The sequence below is a fragment of the Hylobates moloch genome, unplaced genomic scaffold (assembly GCF_009828535.3).
Source record: "Hylobates moloch isolate HMO894 unplaced genomic scaffold, HMol_V3 SCAFFOLD_2, whole genome shotgun sequence".
Taxonomy (NCBI): domain Eukaryota; kingdom Metazoa; phylum Chordata; class Mammalia; order Primates; family Hylobatidae; genus Hylobates; species Hylobates moloch.
In genome coordinates this window covers 54176299-54198157 of record NW_026652277.1, presented here as the reverse complement: position 1 = coordinate 54198157, position 21859 = coordinate 54176299, and the positions used below count along the sequence as shown (strand labels likewise).

General features: G+C 41.3%; 1 protein-coding gene across 1 annotated transcript in view; it reads left to right on the top strand.

Annotated features, from left to right (window-relative positions):
- The window catches only part of FRAS1 (Fraser extracellular matrix complex subunit 1), a 461949-nt gene that overhangs the window by 369023 nt on the left and 71067 nt on the right, over positions 1-21859 (top strand). Inside the window, exons 45-51 of the mRNA XM_032149306.2 lie at positions 414-602; positions 2040-2159; positions 2443-2622; positions 14373-14497; positions 14795-14935; positions 16557-16784; positions 20340-20453. Coding sequence (XP_032005197.1) covers positions 414-602; positions 2040-2159; positions 2443-2622; positions 14373-14497; positions 14795-14935; positions 16557-16784; positions 20340-20453 — 1097 coding nt within the window. The remainder of the gene's footprint in view (positions 1-413; positions 603-2039; positions 2160-2442; positions 2623-14372; positions 14498-14794; positions 14936-16556; positions 16785-20339; positions 20454-21859) is intronic.

Here is a 21859-nt window from a genome sequence, read left to right as displayed (position 1 = left end):
AAAGCTATATTTTTCTGATTTGGTGATTCTCAAGACAGTAAATAAACTAAATCCAAGCAGGTTTCATCATAGATCTAGGAGTTATTTTTGTCACAGAACTGGGAGTTATTCCACAGATCTAGGTACTAACAGATAGGTCACTGAGTCGGAGGAGCATAGGAGAGAATGAAAATGGATCAGAAGGAAAAAAGCGCTTAGGTGTTGACTCAAGGGAAAATTAGTAAATTGAAATGTCGGTACTCTTTCGCTAGGGAAATTATAATTTATTCAGCTGGAAACTGAGAAGGGCAAGTGCCTGGTGCCTAGACCCAATGAATATGTGATAATTTAGCCTCCAGTCTCCTAAAATCATTTGACGTCCCATTCAAAGGAAATGTTGGGGAATAACCTACTCTCTTCTGTTCTCTTCCAAGGGTCTGTAGCACGCATCACAGAACAGCACTTGAAAGTGACAGATATTGACTCAGATGACCGTCAGGTTATGTACATCATGAAGGAAGATCCTGGTGCAGGGCGCCTACAGATGGTGAAGCATGGCAACCTGGAGCAAATTTCTATTAAAGGCCCCATCCGAAGTTTCACCCAGGCAGACATTAGCCAAGGTCAGCCAGTTCTCTTCTGCCTACCAGGCTTCCATAGACTGTACCTACACTAGTAAAATGAGAATTAAATGTCTGGTAGTCTATGGCAATAAACTGTGCACTCTTTGTTTTGAAGAGCTTCCTTTGTTCTCTTCCTTGTTTTCTCATTTTTTTTCTTTTTGTTTTTAAAAAAGCCCTATCTTTCTTGGTTGAAATGTGTTCATGCTTTGACTTAGCATTGACAGCATTTGCAGCTATTTTGGAGAGAAAAAGTTATTTTGACTTGCTGTGATGCTAAAACGTGTATATGAGAGAGAGAGAAGGAAAAAAGAAGTGAGTTGGGATGGATTAAGGTGAAAATTATGCCTTCCTTAGGTGAGCAATTTATATCTCTTTTCAGCTCCCCAAAGAGCACAAGTTAATGAACTAAGCAAAATGGAAGGGCATAAATCGGAGCTGCCTAGGGGAAATTACATGGCTCATCCCTCCATCAGGAAATGCTGATGTAACGTAAAGGCGTAAATGTTAAATGCTACGTAGTTACTGTACAGTGCTTTCAGGGATACAAAAGGGAAAAAAAGTTATATATTGGGGAAAACGTAATCCAAAGTCTTGTGATTATGTGCAATTCTGTTTAGAAGTGGAAATATACCCCTGCGGATAAGAAACAAGGGTCCTGCCCACACACTAACATCTAAAATTGACAATAGCTGAATTCTCATTGGACCCGGCTGTGCTTTAGTGAAGGGGAGTGGAAGAGGCAAAAGGAAAGTAATTCCTTAATTATTTCATATGTCGGTGTCTACTTTTAAAAGATAAGACCAGCCCCCTCTTCCCAGAGATTTGGTTATATTTACATAACCAAAATGATAGATGCTTTTAAGTGATGCTGTAGGTTAACAAAAATGTAATACATTTTTGTTGTACTTCTCCTTTTAGATCCTTTTGAGTTCTATGTGGAGTTTACTTATTTGTTGGTTGGCTATAGCCCATGTTGCTCCGTGAACTGGGCAATGAAAAGTGAAGAGTTCTGGGAGAATGTGAGGTGCAGCTCTGTGTCTTCTTGCCCTTGTGATTCCGATATATAATAGGGTCACTCCAGGTGACGTGGGTGTTGTCAGTGCGCATTTACACATGGGCAGTTTTGTGGATCTAGTTTTCATGAGGTATCCTTAGAGGCTGAGCTGATCTTTCAAAAAGGCTCAGCCTTAACCATGAGAAATGTCACTTGGGGTGATTTTGTTATGAGAAGGTCTTTGGTTATGAGAAAGTAGATGGTGGGAGAGGAAAAGGAGGAAATGAAAACTTTAGATTAAAATGTCAAAAGCAGTGTCAAAGCAAGGAAGGTGTGAATTGATTCATTGGTGTGAACACCAATTGAATTCCCACCTCTTGCTTCAGAAATAAGGGCAGAAAGCACTAATAGCAGATCTTGATTTTTTTTTTTCCTTTTTATAGGCCACGTAGAATATAGTCATGGAACAGGAGAACCTGGAGGGAGCTTTGCTTTTAAATTTGATGTGGTTGATGGAGAAGGCAAAAGATTGATTGACCAGTCATTTTCCATCAGCGTTCTAGGTAAAGAGACATTTGATTTTCTAATATAAAACTATTTTAGCAGTTCTGAGGTTATATAGTTTACACTTTGTTCACCTCGAGGCTCGAGTCCTTCCCTTTACCTAGCTGGTGTGGAAACTGAAAATCATACCCCCTTTATTGCACGAAGCCCTGGCTCCTTGGTGTGCTCTCTGACACACAGGCCTAGAGATGACTCTGACCTTACTTCTTGGCACCAGGCCTAGAATTAAAGAAAGGAGGCTGAGAAGATCCCATTTCAAATCACTATTTCTGATATTTTCAGAAGACAAATCCCCACCAGTCATCATCACCAATAAAGGACTGGTCTTGGATGAAAACTCAGTGAAGAAAATCACCACCCTGCAGCTGTCTGCCACTGACCAGGACAGTGGGCCTACAGAATTGATCTACAGAATCACCAGACAGCCCCAGCTGGGCCACCTGGAACATGCAACATCACCAGGTAAGTCTATCATCTCTTGATTTACTGAATCAAAACTTAGGCCTTAGTAAGTATTGAGGGCAGCCACATCATGTATCATGTATACCTAGAATCTGCCTTAATTCATATTTATTTTCTGCCTCACTAATTTTGACCATTATACACTGGCTTGTATTATACTTAGCACACAGCAGGTGCTTAATGATTACTCGCTGAAGGTAAATTAAAAATTACATGTAAAATTTTCTGTATGCAATCTTGTCTCCATAACTAGATGGTAAATTCCTTTAGGGCAAACACTGCATCCTGCTTTTCATCTATACTCCCTTGAGCACGTGGCATTGTGCAAGGCATTCTGCATGGCTTAAAAATTCAATCCAGTGAATAGTGAGTGAGCAAATGTACTGAGCAAGATTCTGGTTTAGCTGCTGCTCAGGAAATGAAGATGAATGAGATACAGTCCTTGCCCTCCAGAGTTCTCTACTGGGTAAGATAAGGAACCTCTGCACATAACCATAACTCAGGGGAAAATATGGCAGGTGTTTTAAGAAAGGTATAAACGTGGTGTTGTAGGAGTTTAGAAGTGGGATAGGCTACATTGGGTGAGAAACTGCACAGAGGTGGCATTTAAGGGTGCCCTTGGAAGGCAGAGTTTAGGTATACAGAATTTGTGTTCTTTCCAGAGATGGGAATAGCATGGGAGGCACATTCAAAAAACAACAAGTAGGCCAATTTAACTGAAGCACATATTCTAAAAATAGTAGGAGATGGGGCTCATGGATAGTTTGTGGAGGATCTTCAAAGCTGGGATAAGTAACCTCTATTTAATTTAATAGGCAATAGTGAGTCACTGTGGAATTCTGAGCAAGGAAGAAAAGTGAAATTCATCAGGTAGTGTCTAACAGGGTGAACTGAAGGAAAGAAAAAGGAGGCAGTGGCAGGGGTTAGAAAGCTTTCACATTTGGCCGGGTAGAAGGTAGCTGGGTTTCACCTAGAGCAGCAGCCATGAGAATAGTAAGATGAGAATAATGTGAGAGAGAATTCCCATACCTAGTAAGCATTCAATAGACATTTGTTGGTTGAATGAAGGACAGAAGAAAGGAAGGAATTTCAGGGGAGAACCTACACAAGCTGGGAGCTGAATGGATGTGAGTGACAAGAGATATTTGCCGAATACACAATCTAGAGCCAGGTGCAGTGGCTCACACCTCTAATCTCAGCACTTTGGGAGGCTGAGGTAGGAAGATCTCACTTGAGTCCAGGAGTTTGAGACCAGCCTGGGCAACACAGTGAGACCCCGTTTCTTTTCTTTTCTTTTCTTTTCTTTTCTTTTCTTTTCTTTTCTTTTTTCTTTTCTTTTCTTTTCTTTTCTTTTCTTTTCTTTTCTTTTCTTTTCTTTTTAAAGGCCAGATGTGGTGGTGCACATTTGTAGTTGTAGCTACTTGGGAGGCTGAGGCAGGAGGATTGCTTGAGCCTGGGATTTGAGGCTGCAGTGATCTGTGATTGCACCACTGCACTGCAGCTTGGTGACAGAGCAAGACCCTATCTCAAAAAAAAGATAATCTAAAGGTAGAATTATCTTTATTTCTTGGAACATAGAGGCAGTGACAGCACGTTGGAGTTTTAGAGCTTCAAGGATTCTTTTCAGATTTTAGGTTATAGAGTCTTCATTAATTCAACAAGGGAAACGGAAAAACGGGGGCAGTTCCTGCCCTGATTGTACTCACTTTCTAACGCAAGGATTCCAACAACAAGCAAGCAAAGCAAGCACACATATGCTGTGTCAGATGGTGATGAGTGTCTAGAAGTAAGGGTATTCCTGGGAGAACACAGAGAGCAAGCAGGTGAGGGAACGCCTCTGTAATAATAAGATGACAGTTGAGCAGACATCTGAAGAAAGCCAGGGAGCTGGCCATGCTGATACATTAAAAAAAAAAAAAAAAAAAAAAGGACATTCCAGACAGAGGGATCAGCAAATGTCAACATCCTGAGGCAGGTTTCGTCAGGCAAATCACATTCAAGATGCAACAAGGAGACCAGGGTGGCTGCAGCAGAGTGAATGAAGGGGAGACTTGGGAGAGATGAGCTTTAAAAGGTGGAGGGTGATCAAATGGAGGAAGTGAGGGAGGCAGACTGCATCTGGGTCCAGAGCGATGGTGGAGGAGGGCGTGTTGTACGTGTATGGCAGGAGGGCGTACAGAGAGATGGACAGATTGGCTAAAATCCCTAGTGGGAATTAGAGCAAGTCACCTACCTTTTTGTCCGTAAGTTCCTGGGGTAAGTTTGCAGAGCAGCACCCCCAAGACCTTGGCTGCTGAGATATTAGATAAAGAATTCACGAGCTAATTGTCTCCGCCAGAATTCTGTGAGGCTGCTGATTGTATCTCCGCAAAGATGAAAGGGCAGACTTGGCTGTTGTGTTAGGCAACTCATCCACACCGTGCAGAGCCTTCAAAAGCTCTGAGCTTCCTCAAGGCACTGCCATTGCCTCCCTGCTGGTCAGTAGCAGCCCCACCTCTTCCCTGACCCCAGCTGTGTTAAGAGTCCTGTTGGGGAGGCAGGGGCTCCAAATTTGCTTTTTCTGTTTTCACAGCTCTCAGCCTTTCCTGGGCTTAAAATCTGGTTACTGAAACCAAGCCAGCTCTGGTTCAGGAGAGGCCAGTAGGTGATCATGCTTCTCCCTCCTCCTGGAACAGCACCCTCCAAAAGTGGAGGAATGCTGTCTACCTGGGATGGTTCCTTCAGGTGCCCTTTTCCAATGGGCTTGATTTCCTAATTCACACCTTTCCCAGTCCCTACCAGTTTTTCTCAATCTGCCTGTTTCCAGTAACTCTGAGAAGAGCAGATACAAGGCTCCAGTCCTCTTCTCTTTACTCTGAGGGGCCCCTCCCCATGGCTAATAGAACAGGACTTCCCTGCCCTCCTCATCACCAATCCCACACTGAGCCCTTCTGTTGCAGTTAGCCAGGACTGTCTCCTTCCCTACCTCCCCGGCTCTACTAAAACTACAAAATTTAGCCAGGTGTGATTGTTTTTACATGTCAAAAGCCTCCCTTTGGAGGAAGTACATGTTGATTACTTACTGGCCTCCCTCAAGGCGGTTGGCTACAGCTTAGCAAAAAGCAGCAGCACCGCACCCCACTTGTCTCAATGGGTGAGGATGGGTTTACCAGAAGTTGGAGTTGAGGGGGTGGGAGGGTTCTGTTATTTCCAAGAAGAGCAGAGCAACTTCTAGGCCAGTGTCTGTAGTACAGGGCACCAAAATATTTATTTGGGGACCAGAGGCCTCCTGGAATTATTATTAATCACTGGTGCTGCAGATACCCTCCTGATGGTTAACTGGAAAATAGACTTATTTTCATGCTGTCTTGCTTGGTCAGCTGATTATAATTGATTGTCCTCTGTAGACAGAAAAGGTGGGGAAATCTCTTCTTCCCCATAGGAGATGTAGGGAGCCATCTGCCTATGCAAACTGTGCAGAAGACAGACCTGAGCCTTCTGTCACCGAAGAGAGTCCAGTCCCTGTATGCGCTGTCTTTTCAAGATTGAGCAGGCCACGCCCTCATGTCAGGGTTTCCCTCTATCAGTAGACCCAAAAGACCCTGTTTTTCTTGGGATATTAGAGTAAGGAGTTATATTAACTAGGATAGAAGCTAAGCTGCTGGACCAAGGAGACCCCAAAATATAATGACTTCAACAAGACATTTGTTTTCTCTCAGAGTAATCCAAAGGCAGGTGGCTCAGGGGTGTGAGGTGGCTCAGTGATCCTCAGTGTAAGGCTTCTACCTCTGGCCCAAGGTGATTGCCACAGCTGTGGTCCTCCTCCAGCCAGCAGGAAGAAAGAAAAGGCCAGGGGAGCCCCACATCCATTTTGGTTTTAGGAGCATTACTTGAAGAACACATGTCACTTTTTTTTTTTTTTTTTTTTTTTTGAGATGGAGTCTCACTCTGTCACCCAGGCTGGAGTGCAGTGGTGTGATCTTGGCTCATTGCAACCTCCGCCTCCCAGGTTCAAGTGATTCTTGTGCCTCAGCCTCCCAAGTGGCTGGGATTACAGGCACACACCACCACACCTGGCTAAATTTTGTATTTTTAGTAGAGACAGGGTTTCACCATGTTGGCCAGGTTGGTCTTGAACTCCTGACCTCAAGTGATCTGCCTACTTTGGCATCCGAAAGTGCTGTGTTTACAGGCATGAGCCACGTCCCAGGCCTCAAATCACATATATCACCTCCCAGTGGCAAGAGCATATGCATGCAAAGCTGTGAGGTGGCTGGAGAATGTAGGCTCTAACTGGGCATCTAATTACTTAACCAATAGGAGTCATATCTTTTTTCAGCAGGGGAGGAGTAATATTGGAATATAGCAATTTCCAGGACAACACTGGTTTTCAAGGGATAGGGCATTTGGTTGTCACCCTTAGGGTACAAGTTGTCACACTGATTCAGATGGGGATGAAGGGTAATGGTGGCTAAACAAGCATTTAGAGGGTAGAGATAGGGATGCTATTAACAAATGTCCAGCAATGAATGGGATAAGCCCTGAACCAAATAATTGTTCTGTCTAAAAGGCCAGTTGTGGATTCGTGAGAAATAGTAGGCTGTGGCATCTAATCCTAAGTCTGAATCCTTGCTCTTAGTTTTAACTTTATTCCCGGTAGAGCATATTGAAATCACTAGAGCTCCAAGAGACAGTTCTCAACACAACACAACTCTCAACACCTTACTCATTTCAGTCTCACCCCATGTGCTTCATTCAGGAGTTAGGTAGTTGCTGCTTCTGCAGTACTTCAAGGAGGGCTACCTCGTGCTGGATTCCCCTCACCAGTTACAACACACCTTCCTCAAAGCCTAAAGTGACATAATGGCTGCTTGGCCAGATGAAGAAAAGATCCTCTCTGATCTGTCAGAATTCCTAAAGGCATTTAGAGACCCATTAAAAGGCCCTTTGCTGATGGGCAACCTGGGGAAAGCCACAGTTGCTTTCCTCCCCCTGTGGAGTCCACCTGAAGCTGAATCAGAGCCCGAAATAAACTTTTCAGATGATGTTAGTGCTTAGCAAAGGCAAACAGAGAAGGACTTCCACACCACAGCAGGGCAGCGGCAGGGGGTACCAGAGGTAGTTCTCCTCGCTGGTCAGCCCCCAAAGCTTCTTAATTCTGTAAAAGATGCTGCTTGAAGAAAAGCATTGTGTACAATGCTTAGCTTCATGCAGCCTCTGTGAATCACAGGTTACACGGAGCATTTACCCACCCTTCTGGGAATGCGGAACCAACCCCTGTGTTGTTATTGTTGTTTTAACCATTCTCAGGATCCTATCTTGCTCTTAAATCTTAAAATCAGGCAGTTGAAGAGCTTTACCCTCATCAAATTGAAAATCCTTTCATCAGCTATTTACTAATCACTGACGTACCCACGAAAGTGAGTACCCTCGAGGACGAGTCTAGACGTCTTAAATCCTTAAACCCTTTGGCTGTTACAAAACTCTGCAGGGAACCCTTTCTTGCTAAGAGTTAACTTATCAAGGTGTCGCCCACAAATTTTCCACTTTCTACTTTGTACTCACTGCCAAGTTCTCATTTCTTGAAGGAGCTAAATTAAAGCTCCAAAAAAGGTAAGCCACCTTTCAAACAAGCATCTCTTCCCTTCCTTACCCTAGTTGGCCTTTTAAGCTCACTTCTGAAAGTTCTCAGGGAAGCAGACATTTTGTCCAGAAGCCATAATATCATCTCAACCAGATTTCAAAATGGAGGGACAGCACCATGAGAACCCATGTGGCTTGGACAGGTAATATTGTCCTTAGGGAATACACAGAGAGAGAGGTCAAAGTGAGAACTTCCAGGTAATGACCTGGGCTTTGACTCAGCCACCTCCATAAATCAGACTACCTTAGAGTCCAGGCTGCCTCCTGGGATGTGTGAGCTGCAGGATAGTTAAACCTCTTCAGTTGTGCATGCACCCTCAGCCCACTCATAATCCTCAGTCCTCACTAGTTTTCTATCTTTGTGGAGGCTAGTCTGTATCATGTCCTCATGTATGGAGAAATTGCAGTAAGAAGCCACCTTTAGGCTACCTAGTCATGACTGACTGCACTTTAAGGGCCAACCCTTAGCACTTAACAGTTTACCAACAGTCATATGAAGCATTATTTGTATTCACCAGATATAAATAGTCCTCTTGTCAGTAAACCCACACAATTTCTCTTATTAAAAATATTGTAGAATTCGAAACAGAAAACCAAATATCACATGTTCTCAGTTACAAGTGAGAGCTTAACATTTGGTATGCGTGGACATAAAGATGGGAACCTTAGACACTGGGGAGGGAGGGAGTGGGGAGAAAAGGCTGAAAAATTTACTATTGGATATTGTGTGCACTATATGGGTGACAGGATCAACAGAAGCCCAAACTTCAGCATCACACAATATACCCTGTAACAAACATGTACATGTACCCCTGAATCTAAAATAATTTTTTTAAACCTGCAGAATTCATGTAACTTCAGACGTAACCACCACCCTACCTCTGCACAGATCAAATAAGATCAAATACTTGATCTTACTGTCATCCACCATTTTATCTGCTATCTCTGAGGGGGCTATGACTGTTCCAGTTACAGATATGGCAAAAAAAATACAATGAAATAAGGCAGTGTGTTACACTAGCCTATGTGACTCATATACAGCAGAAAGAAAGCATTTAACAACAAAAAAAAAAAGAAACCAAAGCAGGTTTTCTGATCATTCTTTCTACTTTTCTATTGTATCAAGGGTTCTCAGCTCTGTTTGGACATTAGAATCACCCGAGTGATTAGAATGTTACACCTTAGAATCACCTGAGTGAGTGGCATGTGTTTAAAAATAATGATGCCTGTGCCCCACCTAGACCAATAAATAGAGTCTCCTAGAGATGGGGCTTAGAATATGAGTGTCTTTTAAAAGGACCCCAGTGAAATTCTATTTACAGGCTGGGTTGTAATTACATACATATGGTACTTGTCATATTAGAATTGCCTCCTTCCCTCTTTTTCTCCTTGCCTTCCTTTCTCGCTTCAACAAACACTTACTGAGTAGCTGTTACAAGAGAATACTTACGTTTTTGAAGTGGGGACATGTAGACAAATATGTGCATATGTGTTTCGGCAGCTGGGCACACACAATTTGGTACACACATAATTCACGCACATGTTGGGTAGCAACATGGCAGAGGACAGGGGGAGCCCAAAGCATGCATGGCAGATTCCACCTAAGAGAGGGGTGGGGGTTAGTTGGGAAAGAATTCTCAGAGGTGATGCTTTAGCAATGATGTTATTTCATTTCCTCTTTATTCCAACCTCTTTCAGTATTGTGAGACCAACCAAAATAGGATGCGCCCATTGTGTTGGTTTGGGTTCTCCTTGAGAGCAGAGGCATATTAGCTTGCTAGAGCTACCATTAAAAAGTTCCACCGAATATGCAGTTTAAACAATAGAAATCTATTGCCAGTTCTGGAGGCTGCAAGTTTGAGATCAAGGTGTTGGTAGGACTGGCTCCTTCTGAAGGCTGTGAAGGAAAGACCTGCCCCAGGCCTCTCTCCTTGGCTTGGAGATGGCCATCTTCTTGTTCATGTGTTGTTCTCCCTGTTTAGATATGTCTATATCCAAATTTCCCTTTTTTATGACACCAGTCATATTCGATTAGAGCCCACCCCAATGACCTCATGTGATCTCATTACATCTACAATGACACTGTTTCCAGATAAGTTACATTCTGAAATACTGGGGCTTGGGACTTCAACATATGAATTTGTGGTGGGGAAAGGGTGCAATTCAACCCATCACAAGAGGCTTTTCGAAAATCCTGAAGCAAGAAGGCTGAGAGTCTCCCACAGGATGAGCTTGAGATAGAACACAGACACGGGTAACATGCATAGAACTGCCCACAGCTGTGCTGCAAGTGGGAGGACTGAGGCATCATCTAACATGCTGTTAAGAAGGCAATTTCTTCAGAGATGCTTTATTTCCACACCATTTCCCTGGCCTAGACTGTGCTTTCTTTAGCATGCTGGCCCTCCAGGGGAATTGGAAAGACTGACAGGGTTAATGTGGGTCTCCATAATACTGCCAGATACATAGTTTAGCCAGCAGGTTAGTGACTGAAAACACCTTCAATGGGATTAAAACCCTTCAAGATATTTCAAATAGCAGCTACCTGCTGTGACAGCAGTAGGGACAATATGTTATTAGAAACACTGCCTTGCTGGCAAATGAGCGGATGAAGTCTTCCAAACCCAATTAGCAAAGGCTAAGATTTTAAAAATAAAAAGTGGATGATGATTGAAAATATAGTCATGTATTGCTTAACAATTCTGAGAAATGCATTGTCAGGCGATTTCATTATTTTGTGAACATCACAGAGTGTGCTTACACAAACCTAGATGGCATAGCCTGCTATACACCTGGGCTCTATGCATACAGCCTGTTGCTCCTAGGCAACAAACCTGTGCAACATGTTACTGTACTGAATACTGTAGACAATTGTAACATGATGGTAAGTATTTGTGTATCTGCACATATCTACACATACAAAAAGTACAGTATTATAATTTTATAGGATCACCATTATATGCAGTCTGTTGTTGACCAAAACTGAAATGTCATTATGTGATGCATGACTGTATGTGCTCAGTAGAACCTCTTAGGTATAGATTATAGTGGATAATCTACATTAATTCACCAAATATGGTTTGAGCATCTACTGTGTTCCAGGGATTATTCTAGGTGCACATCCGTGAAGAAACAAGAAAAAATCCTTGTCCTCTTAAAACTCAGGTTCTAGATGTAACTTGTTACCCCTGGCACATATTTATGGGTGTCATTTAAATGATAATATTAAAACCCATCAAAATGAATATTTCAGACAAGAAAGAAGATATAGCCAATAAAGCATTTTAGAAGGAACTACTAAAAAATATTGTGTTGTTTTTTCAGTGGTAAGTCTATGAATGATTTTTCTTTCCTACTTGTCTAGATTTTTCACATTCTCTTTAATAGGCATATATTACTTTCATATTGAAAAAACTTTAAAGAAGAATGAAATCCAAGAGGTTTCTTGTCCAGATAAGTTTTACAAAATGTGCTCCTAGCAGGCGTAAACTTTGAAATTAGACTGCCTCGGGTTTCAATTTCATCACTGCCCCCTTATTAGCTATGTGACATTGGGTACGTCACATAACTTTTTAATTATATAAATTACAGTGTCGTGATCTAAAGAATGGGGGTAACGTGCTAACCTCAACCTCCCAGAGTTGTTAAAAGATAAAATTCAACATAGATAAGCAGTCTTTAAACTGTGTTCCACCCGTAGTAGGTGCTCAATATTTGCTAGATTGAATTGGGAAAGTCCCACTAAGATCAAGCCTAGCACTCTCATGCAATATAGTGAGAATATAAAATGGTACTACCACCTTGGAAGAGCAGTTTAGCAGTTTCCTGAAAAATTAAGCATACACCTAACATATATTCCAGGCATTTCACTCCTGGAGACTTACCAAGAAGAATGAAAGCTTATGGCCATACAAAGATTTGCACACTAATAATCACAGCAGCTTTATATATGGGGCGTGCTAAATGAAAGAAACTAGACATGAAATAGTATATACTATATAATTCTATTTATTAAAAAGTAGAGAAAATGCCAACTAATCTGTGGCATCAGAAAGCAATTCATTGGTCGCTTTGGGTTGGGGTAGGCGATGGGAAAGGGAAAGATGGAAGGATTATGAAGCGTAAGTTGGAAACTTGGGGTGATGAATCAGTTCACTATTTTGAATGAGGTGATGGTTTCTGGGTGTGCCAAAGCTTATGAAATCGCACATTTTACACCAGAGGCAGAGGCTCATGCTTGTAATCCCAGCACTTTGGGAGGCCAAGGTGGGTGGATCACCTGAGGTCAGGAGTTAGAGACCAGCCTAGCCTGGCCAACATGGCGAAACCCAGTCTCTACTAAAAATACAAAAATTAGGCAGGCATGGTGGCGCATGCCTGTAATTCCAGCTACTTGGGAGACTGAGGCAGGAGAATCACTTGAACCTGGGAGGTGAAGGTTGCAGTGAGCTAAGATTGTGTCACTGCACTCCAGCCTAAGCAACAAAGTGAGACCCTGTCTCAGAAAAAAAAAAAAGAAAAGAAAAGAAAAGAAAAAGAAATTGCACACTCTATATGTAATTTATTTATTATGTGTCAATTTTACCTCAATAAAAAATGTTTAAAAAAATCAATCTCAAGAGGAAGGCAAAATCTATCACCTTTCTTAATCAGTCTTAGACTTCCATAAAGGGAACAGTGAATTAGGTGACCAGTTGATGGTGAGAATCCAGATGAGATTTTCCTGTGAGCCGTGAAAATGGATTCACAGCAGGGGGAAGAGATTTAAATTTCTCAGTGCAGCAAGTCTGAAGTTATTAAATTTTTAAAGAATGGTGTGGATTTCTGTCTAGAGCCAAAAGACAAAGCTATAAGACAGGGTGCTACATTTCTTGCCTGTCAAGAACTGATGTAGCAAGCACAGAAACATAAAATGCCTCATCCAAAAATTAATGCCCCCATGTTCGGGAGGCTATTGTATCTGGGTGACAAATGTCAGATGGTAAGGAGAGATGCAGATGTAAACCATGTGTGTTGATTTTTTTTAACTTCTTAAAGATAAAGCAGTGATGCTGATGTCACCCTTAAATATAAGAGTCAATGTAGAATTTTTATTTTCTTTGTAGGTTAACAATGACAAATCACAAAACCCAGAAAACAGCAAATCAATTTCAGGGCCAAACTAAAGGACTAGATGAAATGGATTAATACCTCAAAACCCAGAATCAGAAAGAGAGAATTTGTGCTGGAGGATTAAAAGATGTCATTTTCATTTCAGTCTTGATTGGCACCTGGGTATGAGCTCTAGCAGCCCTAAGATAGAAGCAACAATTCCAAGTTGTTTTGCTAAATGTTGTGAGACATGTAAAACAGAGACACTGCACGTTTGTGGGATAGTTTACCATTGTTTAAAATTTCTTTCAAATTTTTTGTTTTAAAAATGACTGGAAAAAAAATTTAACATGATTTTTTCTTTATTATGTTATTAAAGGATATTGTTTTTCCAGGTCATTTTTGATTTGGTATGGAATAATTGCTCATGCCCTAGAGTCATGCGGTAAGTTTTGTTACTGCCTGACTGGCTAAAGTGGGATGGGAGAAGCTAGAATCATAGACCTGAGAGTTAAAAGGAACCTTGAAGAATATCCAATAAAATTATGGCCGCCAGGGATGGCTCACCAACCACAGAAACAAGGCCATGTGTAGCCAAGCCCTGTAACGTTAGTTTAAAAGCTAAACCATTATGCAATATTTAAAATGAGGATAGGTCTTCAGAAAGGACTGTGAAGCTTGGGGGAATACAAAACTGAACAGAGAGGGGCTTGGAGAATAAGACAATGGCTCTACCTTTCGCAGATTTTACCTACATACATAAACCCCAAGAGAAAGAAGAGTAACATTGATTGAACACCTGCTGTTGGCTTTGCGCTTAGAAGCCACTATAATTAAGTTAACATGTGTTCCCACAGAATATATGCTGTTGTATCCACAAACAACTCTAACAACAAGGTCCTCAAGTGAAGGACGTAAATGCTATAAGAAAAATACAAAGGACTCTCTATCTGGTGAGAGTATGACACTTCCCTGCCTTAGATATATGGCTCGCATTTTAATATCCTGTCTCTGTTTCTCTCTTCCCCTTTTTCTAGGTATCCAGATTAGTTCCTTTACTCAAGCTGATCTGACTTCACGAAATGTTCAGTATGTCCATTCTAGTGAGGCTGAGAAACATTCAGATGCCTTCAGCTTTACACTGTCTGATGGAGTCAATGAGGTAGGTGAGGCACTGGACTCCATCCTTGAAAAGTATTGATTCCTCTCCATCTTCTTTGAATGGAGTAGGCAGAGTGACTAGTGAGAGGAGAGCTTCATTTTCCTCTGCTCTCAGTCAAGGGATGGGGGCAGCCTCTGTAGCCACCTTGGCTCTTGCCCAAGAGGACTCACTCTGGGGCTCCTAATTATTGACTTGTGCCAGCAATGTGTGAAAGAGAAAAGTAGAGAGCACCTACCTTGGACTTGCTGGGTAGGTGCTAGGGACAGGTGTCCCACCTGCACTTTCCTGCCATTCTAGGTGACTCAGACTTTCCATATCACTCTTCACCCTGTTGATGATTCGCTGCCCATCATACAGAACTTAGGAATGCGGGTGCAGGAGGGCGTGAGGAAGACCATCACAGAGTTTGAGCTTAAGGCGGTGGATGCTGACACAGAGGTAAGAGCACTTCTTCCCCTGGGTTCTCTGGCTAAATGAGAGGCTGACCTGGTGGCAGCTATCACGTTGCAGCTGTGCATCCTGATGGTAGGGAGGAGCTGTAAGGTGAGTGCAAGCATCCTTGAAGGATTAAAAAACAGAAGACACCAGGGCCTTCTGGAAAAGAAAAACAAATGCATTTGAGATCAAATTGTTTTTAAACCCTATCTGAAAACCTAAATACATTCATCCTCTCCCTTGAGTACATGTAACAATCCTTTTAACATGCTGATTTTGTATTGATTTACAGAAAACCAGGTAGATGACATTTTACCCAATGTTATTATTTCCCATTAGCGTGAACAGGGATTTTCTATACCTATATAACCTTTTCTCCCTTTCACCTCGTTCATCCAGACTTCTCTGATGGCAACTAATAGATATAATTTGAGCCTCCTCAAAGACTAGGCTTTGTACAGTAAAACAGGGCATGTGGAGACTAAGCTTTTATTCTCATGCTTCCAGATTAAAGCATCTCACATTCTGATATGACTTAGCTCACATAAACTCATACTGCCACACTTATTAATTAGTTCTATGTATCCCCTTCTCTGTGCCAGCACTCATTGATTGATTGATTCTTTCATCAAATATTAATTACCTGTGAGGTTCTAGGCTCTGCTGTAGATGCTAAAGACAGGGCTGTAACAAAACAGATAAATTTGCAGGCTTAGAGAGTCTACTATCTTTGTTTGGGGGAAAGACTAGTAAAGAAAGAAGGAACATATTATATCAGATACAACAAGTGCTATGCAGAAAAATAAAGGGAGATGAGGGAGACAGAGATTGATAGATATGCTGCTTTAGAGTATCCAGAGAAGGCCTCTTTGAGGAGGTCATGCTTTAGCAAAGACATTGTTAAGCAAAGGGGCAAGCTATGCAGTTATCTGGGAGAATTCACGCTTCAGACAGGGGAACCAGAAATGCAACGGCACTGTGATCAAGTGCACTTAGACTCTGGGAATAACTGTAGCAAATATGGCAAGAGGCCAAGAGGCTGGAACCCATTGAACAGGCAGGAGAAAAGAATGAGACCAGAGAGGAACCCTGGGACTAGGTCACAGAGGGCCATGCTGGCCCAGGTTAGGCCTTGGCATTTTGTTTTAAGTTGATAGGAAACCCTTGGAAAGCCTTGGAAAGGATTTTATGCCTCTTTTTCTTTCTGCGGGTCACTAGAGAAGCAGTAATTAAAAATGAGAAGCTAGCTTCTGTTGTGATGCATATGAGATTCTGTATATAAGAGTTTTGGGTAGATGTATGGGAAGGAAATGAACAGTTTAAAAAGGTCTATTTTCTTTTGTGTTGGTAGAGGTTAAAAATTCAGGCTTTCCCCCATGACCTGAAGAGAAGAAATTTAAATGTTTTGATCTTACAACTGAAGGTACCAGAACATAAGTGCAATTGTAGCAAATAGTATGGTCATTCTCTTTAGCTCTATCTTTGGTGTCTGTAAAGAAAGTACAGTCCTTACTTTATCAATGTCTTTGGGTTCTACTACCCTTGATCAGCAATTGGGCATCACTCACTCTTTTGGTTTCTGTTATGAGCTTCCCTCCCCTCTGGTATTTTGCCTTCCGGACAGGCCGAGTCTGTCACATTCACCATCGTGCAGCCTCCACGCCATGGCACCATCGAGCGAACCAGCAATGGGCAGCATTTCCACCTCACCTCCACCTTCACCATGGAAGACATCTACCAGAACCGGGTCAGCTACAGCCATGACGGCAGTAACTCCCTCAAGGACTGGTTCACCTTCACTGTTTCTGATGGGACAAACCCCTTCTTTATCATTGAGGAAGGGGGAAAAGAGGTGAGGGGTGAGGACACTGGAGGAGGTAGCCTAGCACTGCATGGCAGAGGCAGAACATGGATTTTTACATCAAGCATACCATTGTTTGAGTTCTCGTTCTATCAGTAGCTAGTAGATTGGCCTTGGGCAAATTACATTTCTAAGCCTCAGTTTTTCATCTGTAAAATGGACAGTAATTATCTGCTTCAAATAGTTGGTTTAAGGATCCAAGGAGGTAATCCACATAAAGTGCTTAACACCATTGACAAACAGTGCTCAATAAATGGTGATAGTTCTTGTTGTTAGCACTACTGTTATTTCTTTTTTCTTTTTGCCCATTCTTTACTCCTTAATTTTTCTTTCATCTGGTTTTCGAATAATATTGTATATCTCTAGATTGTTTTTCTCTTTTTGGACTAGGTCCCCTCAGCCTAACCAGAGTTTCTCAGTCTTTGAGAAATAGCAGTGGATAAGAGTGTGGTTTTTGCATCCAAAAATGTATTGATTTTTTAAAATAATTTTTTATTTTTAATTTTTGTGGGTACATAGTAGGTATATATATTTATGGGGTACATGAGATGTTTTGATATGGGCATACAATGTGTAACACTCATATCATGGAAAATGGTGTATCCATCCCCTCCAGCATTTATCTTTTGTGTTACAAACAATCCAGTTATTCTTTTTTAGTTATTTTAAAATGTACAATTAAATTATTTTTGACATTAGTCACCTGTCATGCTAGCAAAAACTATGCCTTATTCATTCATTCTAACTTTTTTTCCTTACCCATTAACCATCTCTGCCCCCTTACTACTCTTCCCAGCCTCTGGTAACCGTTCTTCTCTCTCTCTCTCCATGGGTTCAGTTGTTTTGATTTCTAGATCCCATATATAAGTAAGAACATGTGATGTTTGATTGTGCCTGGCTTATTTCACTTAATGGAATGACCTCCAGTTCTATACATGCTGTTGCAAATGACTGAATCTCATTCTTTTTTATGGCTGAATAGTACTCCATTGTGTATATGTACCACATTTTCTTTATCCATTAATCTGTTGATGGACACTTAGGTTGCTTCCAAATCTTGGCTATTGTGAACAGTGCTGCAACAAACATAGGAGTGCAGATATCTCTCTGATATACTGATTTCCTTTCTTTTGGAGATGTACCCAGCAGTGGGATTGTTGGATTGTATGGTAGCTCTATTTTTAGTTTTTTGAGGAACCTTCAAGCTGTTCTCTATAGTGGTTGTGCTAATTTACATTCCCACCAACAGTGTGTGAGGGTTCCCTTTTCACCACATTCTCATTAGCATTTTTTATTACCTGCCTTTTAGATAAAAGCCATTTTAACTGGGGTGAGATGACATCTCAATGTAGTTTTGATCTGCATTTCTCTGATGATCAGTGATATCGAGCATCTTTTCATATGTCTCTTTTCCATTTGTATATCTTCTTTTGACAAATGTCTATTCAAATCTTTTGCCCATTTTAAAATTAGATGATTGGATTTTTTCCTGTAGAGTTGTTTAAATTCCTAATATATTCTGCTTATTAATCCCTTGTAGATGAGTAGATGGCAGATATTTTCACCCATTCCTTGGCTGGTCCCTTCACTGTATTGATTGTTTCCTTTGCTATGCAGAAGCCTTTTAACTTGATGTGATCCCATTTGTCCATTTTCACTTTGGTTTCCTGTGCTTGTGGGATAACACTTAATAAATCTTTGCTCACACTGATGTCCTAGAGAGTTTCCTCAATGCTGTCTTGTAGTAGTTTAATAGTTTGAGGTCTTAGGTTTAATTCTTTAGTCCATTTTGATTTGATTTTTGTATGTGGTGAGAGATAGGGGTCCAGGTTCATTCTTCTGCATGTGTATCCTAAAAGATACTTATTTAATTTCCAACCCTGTCACGTACAAACTGAATGTACTTGTAAATCATTTAAACTTTCTAAGCCTCATTTTCCCTATCTGTAAAGTGGAAGTGATACATATTCTCCTGATGTACATAAAGCACTTAGCCCAGTTCCTGGCACACAGGGAACATCAGATAAACTGAAGCTGTAAACATCATCATCATCATCATCATCATCATCATCATCATCATCATCATCATTTTAGAACCAGCTTGTGAAACCAGTAAAATGCTTTTCTCTTGAGGTCGTGCAACTGTCAAGCTTTACTTCCTAAAGGAATCACTGTCTTCTAACATCCAGATATCCAGCAGAAATGTCGATTCCCCTTCCATTCCCTTGCCGCCATTTTTACTCATCCGTTCATTTGTTAGCCAGCTCTCCTGTAGTTCATAAACCTCCCCTGGGAAAAACTGCAGTTCTGGTGAAAGGTGGGCCTGGGGGCACCCCTACATCTGTGTCTGACCTGGAGGAGGCAGTTTTAGTGAGCGGCATGTGTACACCTTTCTATACTTCCAGTCTAACAAAAGGATCCACTTCTCAGGCCTGCACAACTCCTTTTCTGCTTTGACGATGAAGGATTATTTTCCTGGAAAAAAAGATCCTCTGTGTCCTTTAGAGACAAACAGTCTGTGAGAAGGTCATTCTCAGTTAGCTGGTATGTCGGTGGGATGGCTCTTGGGATTTTCCTGTCATTTCGGTGTCTGCACAGCATCACCACCTGGCAAGTCATCACTCTTGTTTTTTCTCTCCCAAACTGTAGCTGCTCCCCAGTTAGTTTGACTTTCAGAAGAGAAAAAAGATTTCAGGATATATCAGTAAGAGGGCTACTGCTCTTATAAACAAAGTGTTACAACAGGTCTCTGGAGGGATGATGTCATTTAAAAAATGGAAATTATTTAGAAGGTGGCTTGTGGGAGATTGAAAAGCCAACGTCTCATTGCCCTGTGTCCCAGCTTGCTGTATCCACCTAGGAACAGGGAGATGCTAGATCCAATTTATGATGTGTGTGTTGCATGTATGCATGTGTGTATCTGTGAGAATGGGATTATAAACGAAATTTCCTTTTCACTATTCCCACAAATGTTTTTATTCCTAATTTCTTCTGCCCCTCACCCTCATATAGAGAGCTCTCCCTTAAAACAGACAACAATAATGGGAAAAGGAAAAAAAAAAAGAAAATATCTTCCCATGAAAACCTCTTTCACATCTGGCATAGTCCCACCTAGAAATTTCAACATTAACAATTTAATGATTATTCTTGTCAGCCTCTCATGAAAATTTTAACAAGGTTTATTGAAAGGAAAAGTACTGTTTTTTTTTTTTTTTCATCCCAAGGCAATATTGAACTCAACTAAAGAAGACATAGGTGTGTAAAAACCAACTTCCATAGCAGGTGAAATGCCAGCAAGAATGCCACTTGTTGTTGTTTTGTTTTGTTTTGTTTTTCCTTTTCTTCCTACATTGTTCTCACTCTATCATTCAGCTTTCTCTCTTAGGCCTTGTGCCAAGATGATAAGGGATGGGAACGGGCTCGGTTGCCCATCCCTCATCTCTGAAGTGTCAGCAGATTTCAGAGGTTCCAGCTGTGTAGGCCCTGGACCTGACATACTTCAGGTGCTTGTGAATAATGAGTTTTCTTTTCTGCCCTCCCCTACAGATTATGACAGCAGCACCTCAGCCGTTGCGAGTAGACATCCTCCCGGTAGATGATGGCACGCCTAGAATTGTCACCAACCTGGGACTCCAGTGGCTGGAATACATGGATGGCAAGGTAAGGCCTGCCCCTCTGTCGTGTTCACACCACCCAACTTGGGCTACATCCTTCTTCACGACAATGACTTATGAATAGAACTCCAGTTCAGCTCACCTGTTTATCCCTCCCTAAATAAACTGATTTTCCCGAGATTAGTGAGCTCCATGAGTTTGGTTAGGATAAACTTGTGTAGGATCGGTTACGATTGTGTATAGTTTAAGATGCTCTTTAAAAAGACCCCAAAATATAGTAGGTCAAACTAGATAGAAGTTTATTTATTTTTTCTCACATATAGGGTGGAAGTAAGTGGGCAGTGCAGGGCTCTACATGAGCACTTAGAGATATGGATTCCCTCCACCTTATTGTTCTGCCATCACTAAGTGGTTGCTATTGACTCCTGGCCAAACTTCTTCAGAAATTCATCAATATACAGTTGGCCCTAGGTATCCACAGGTTCCACATCTGTGGATTCTAACAACTGTGGCTCAAAAATATTTGAAGGAAAAAAAAATAAGAAATAATACAAATTTTAAAAATATAGTACAACAACTGTTTATATAGCATTTGTGCCATGTTAGGTATTATAAGTAATCTTGACTTAAAGTATACAGGAGAAAGTGTATAGGTTATATGCAAGTACTATACCATTTTATATAAGGGACTTGAGCATCCATGGATTTTGTAATCCCTGGAGAAGCCTAGAACCAATCCCCATAGATACTGAGAGACAACTGTACCGGCATATGGGAAGGAGAAAACAGAAAGAGTGGGGCAAGGAACTCCATATTAAGCAAGTGATACAGAAATTGAATACATCCCTTGCACTCATATTTATTGGCAATAAATTGTTCATATGGCCCAAATGTTGCATGGGAGGCTGGGAAATAGCATCTCTAGCTGGGCAGGCAGAGGCTCAGCTAAAACATTGTTCACTAGAAGAAGGGGAGGGTGGATTTTGGAAAATATCGAGTGTCTACCATAAATGAGAAAGAAGCGGGGCATTTTTGTAGGTAAGTGTGCTCAGATGAATTGTACTTTAGACATTCCTTTCTTTCTCCTAATTTGATCTTTTTTCCCCACCTTATTCAGAGCAATTCCATTCTCTTCTCAATACTCTCCAATTGGGTTTCTACCCCCTACTCCTACTCTATTGCAGTAACTGTTGTTAAAGTCACCAGTGACCTCTATTTTGCCAAATCCAGAGGCCAATTATCTGTCTTTACCTTACTAGACCTAAAAAAATCTCAATACTGTTGACCACCCTCTTTCTTTGCTGAAACCTTGGCTCTCACTAAATACTTCAATGAACGAATGAATGAATGAAAGTTCAGCCAGTGTATTTGGGCAATAGCAGGGTACAGTCTGTTTCTCTTACTCTATTTCTTTTTTTTTTTTTTTCTTTTTCTATTTACTTTTTTTTTTTT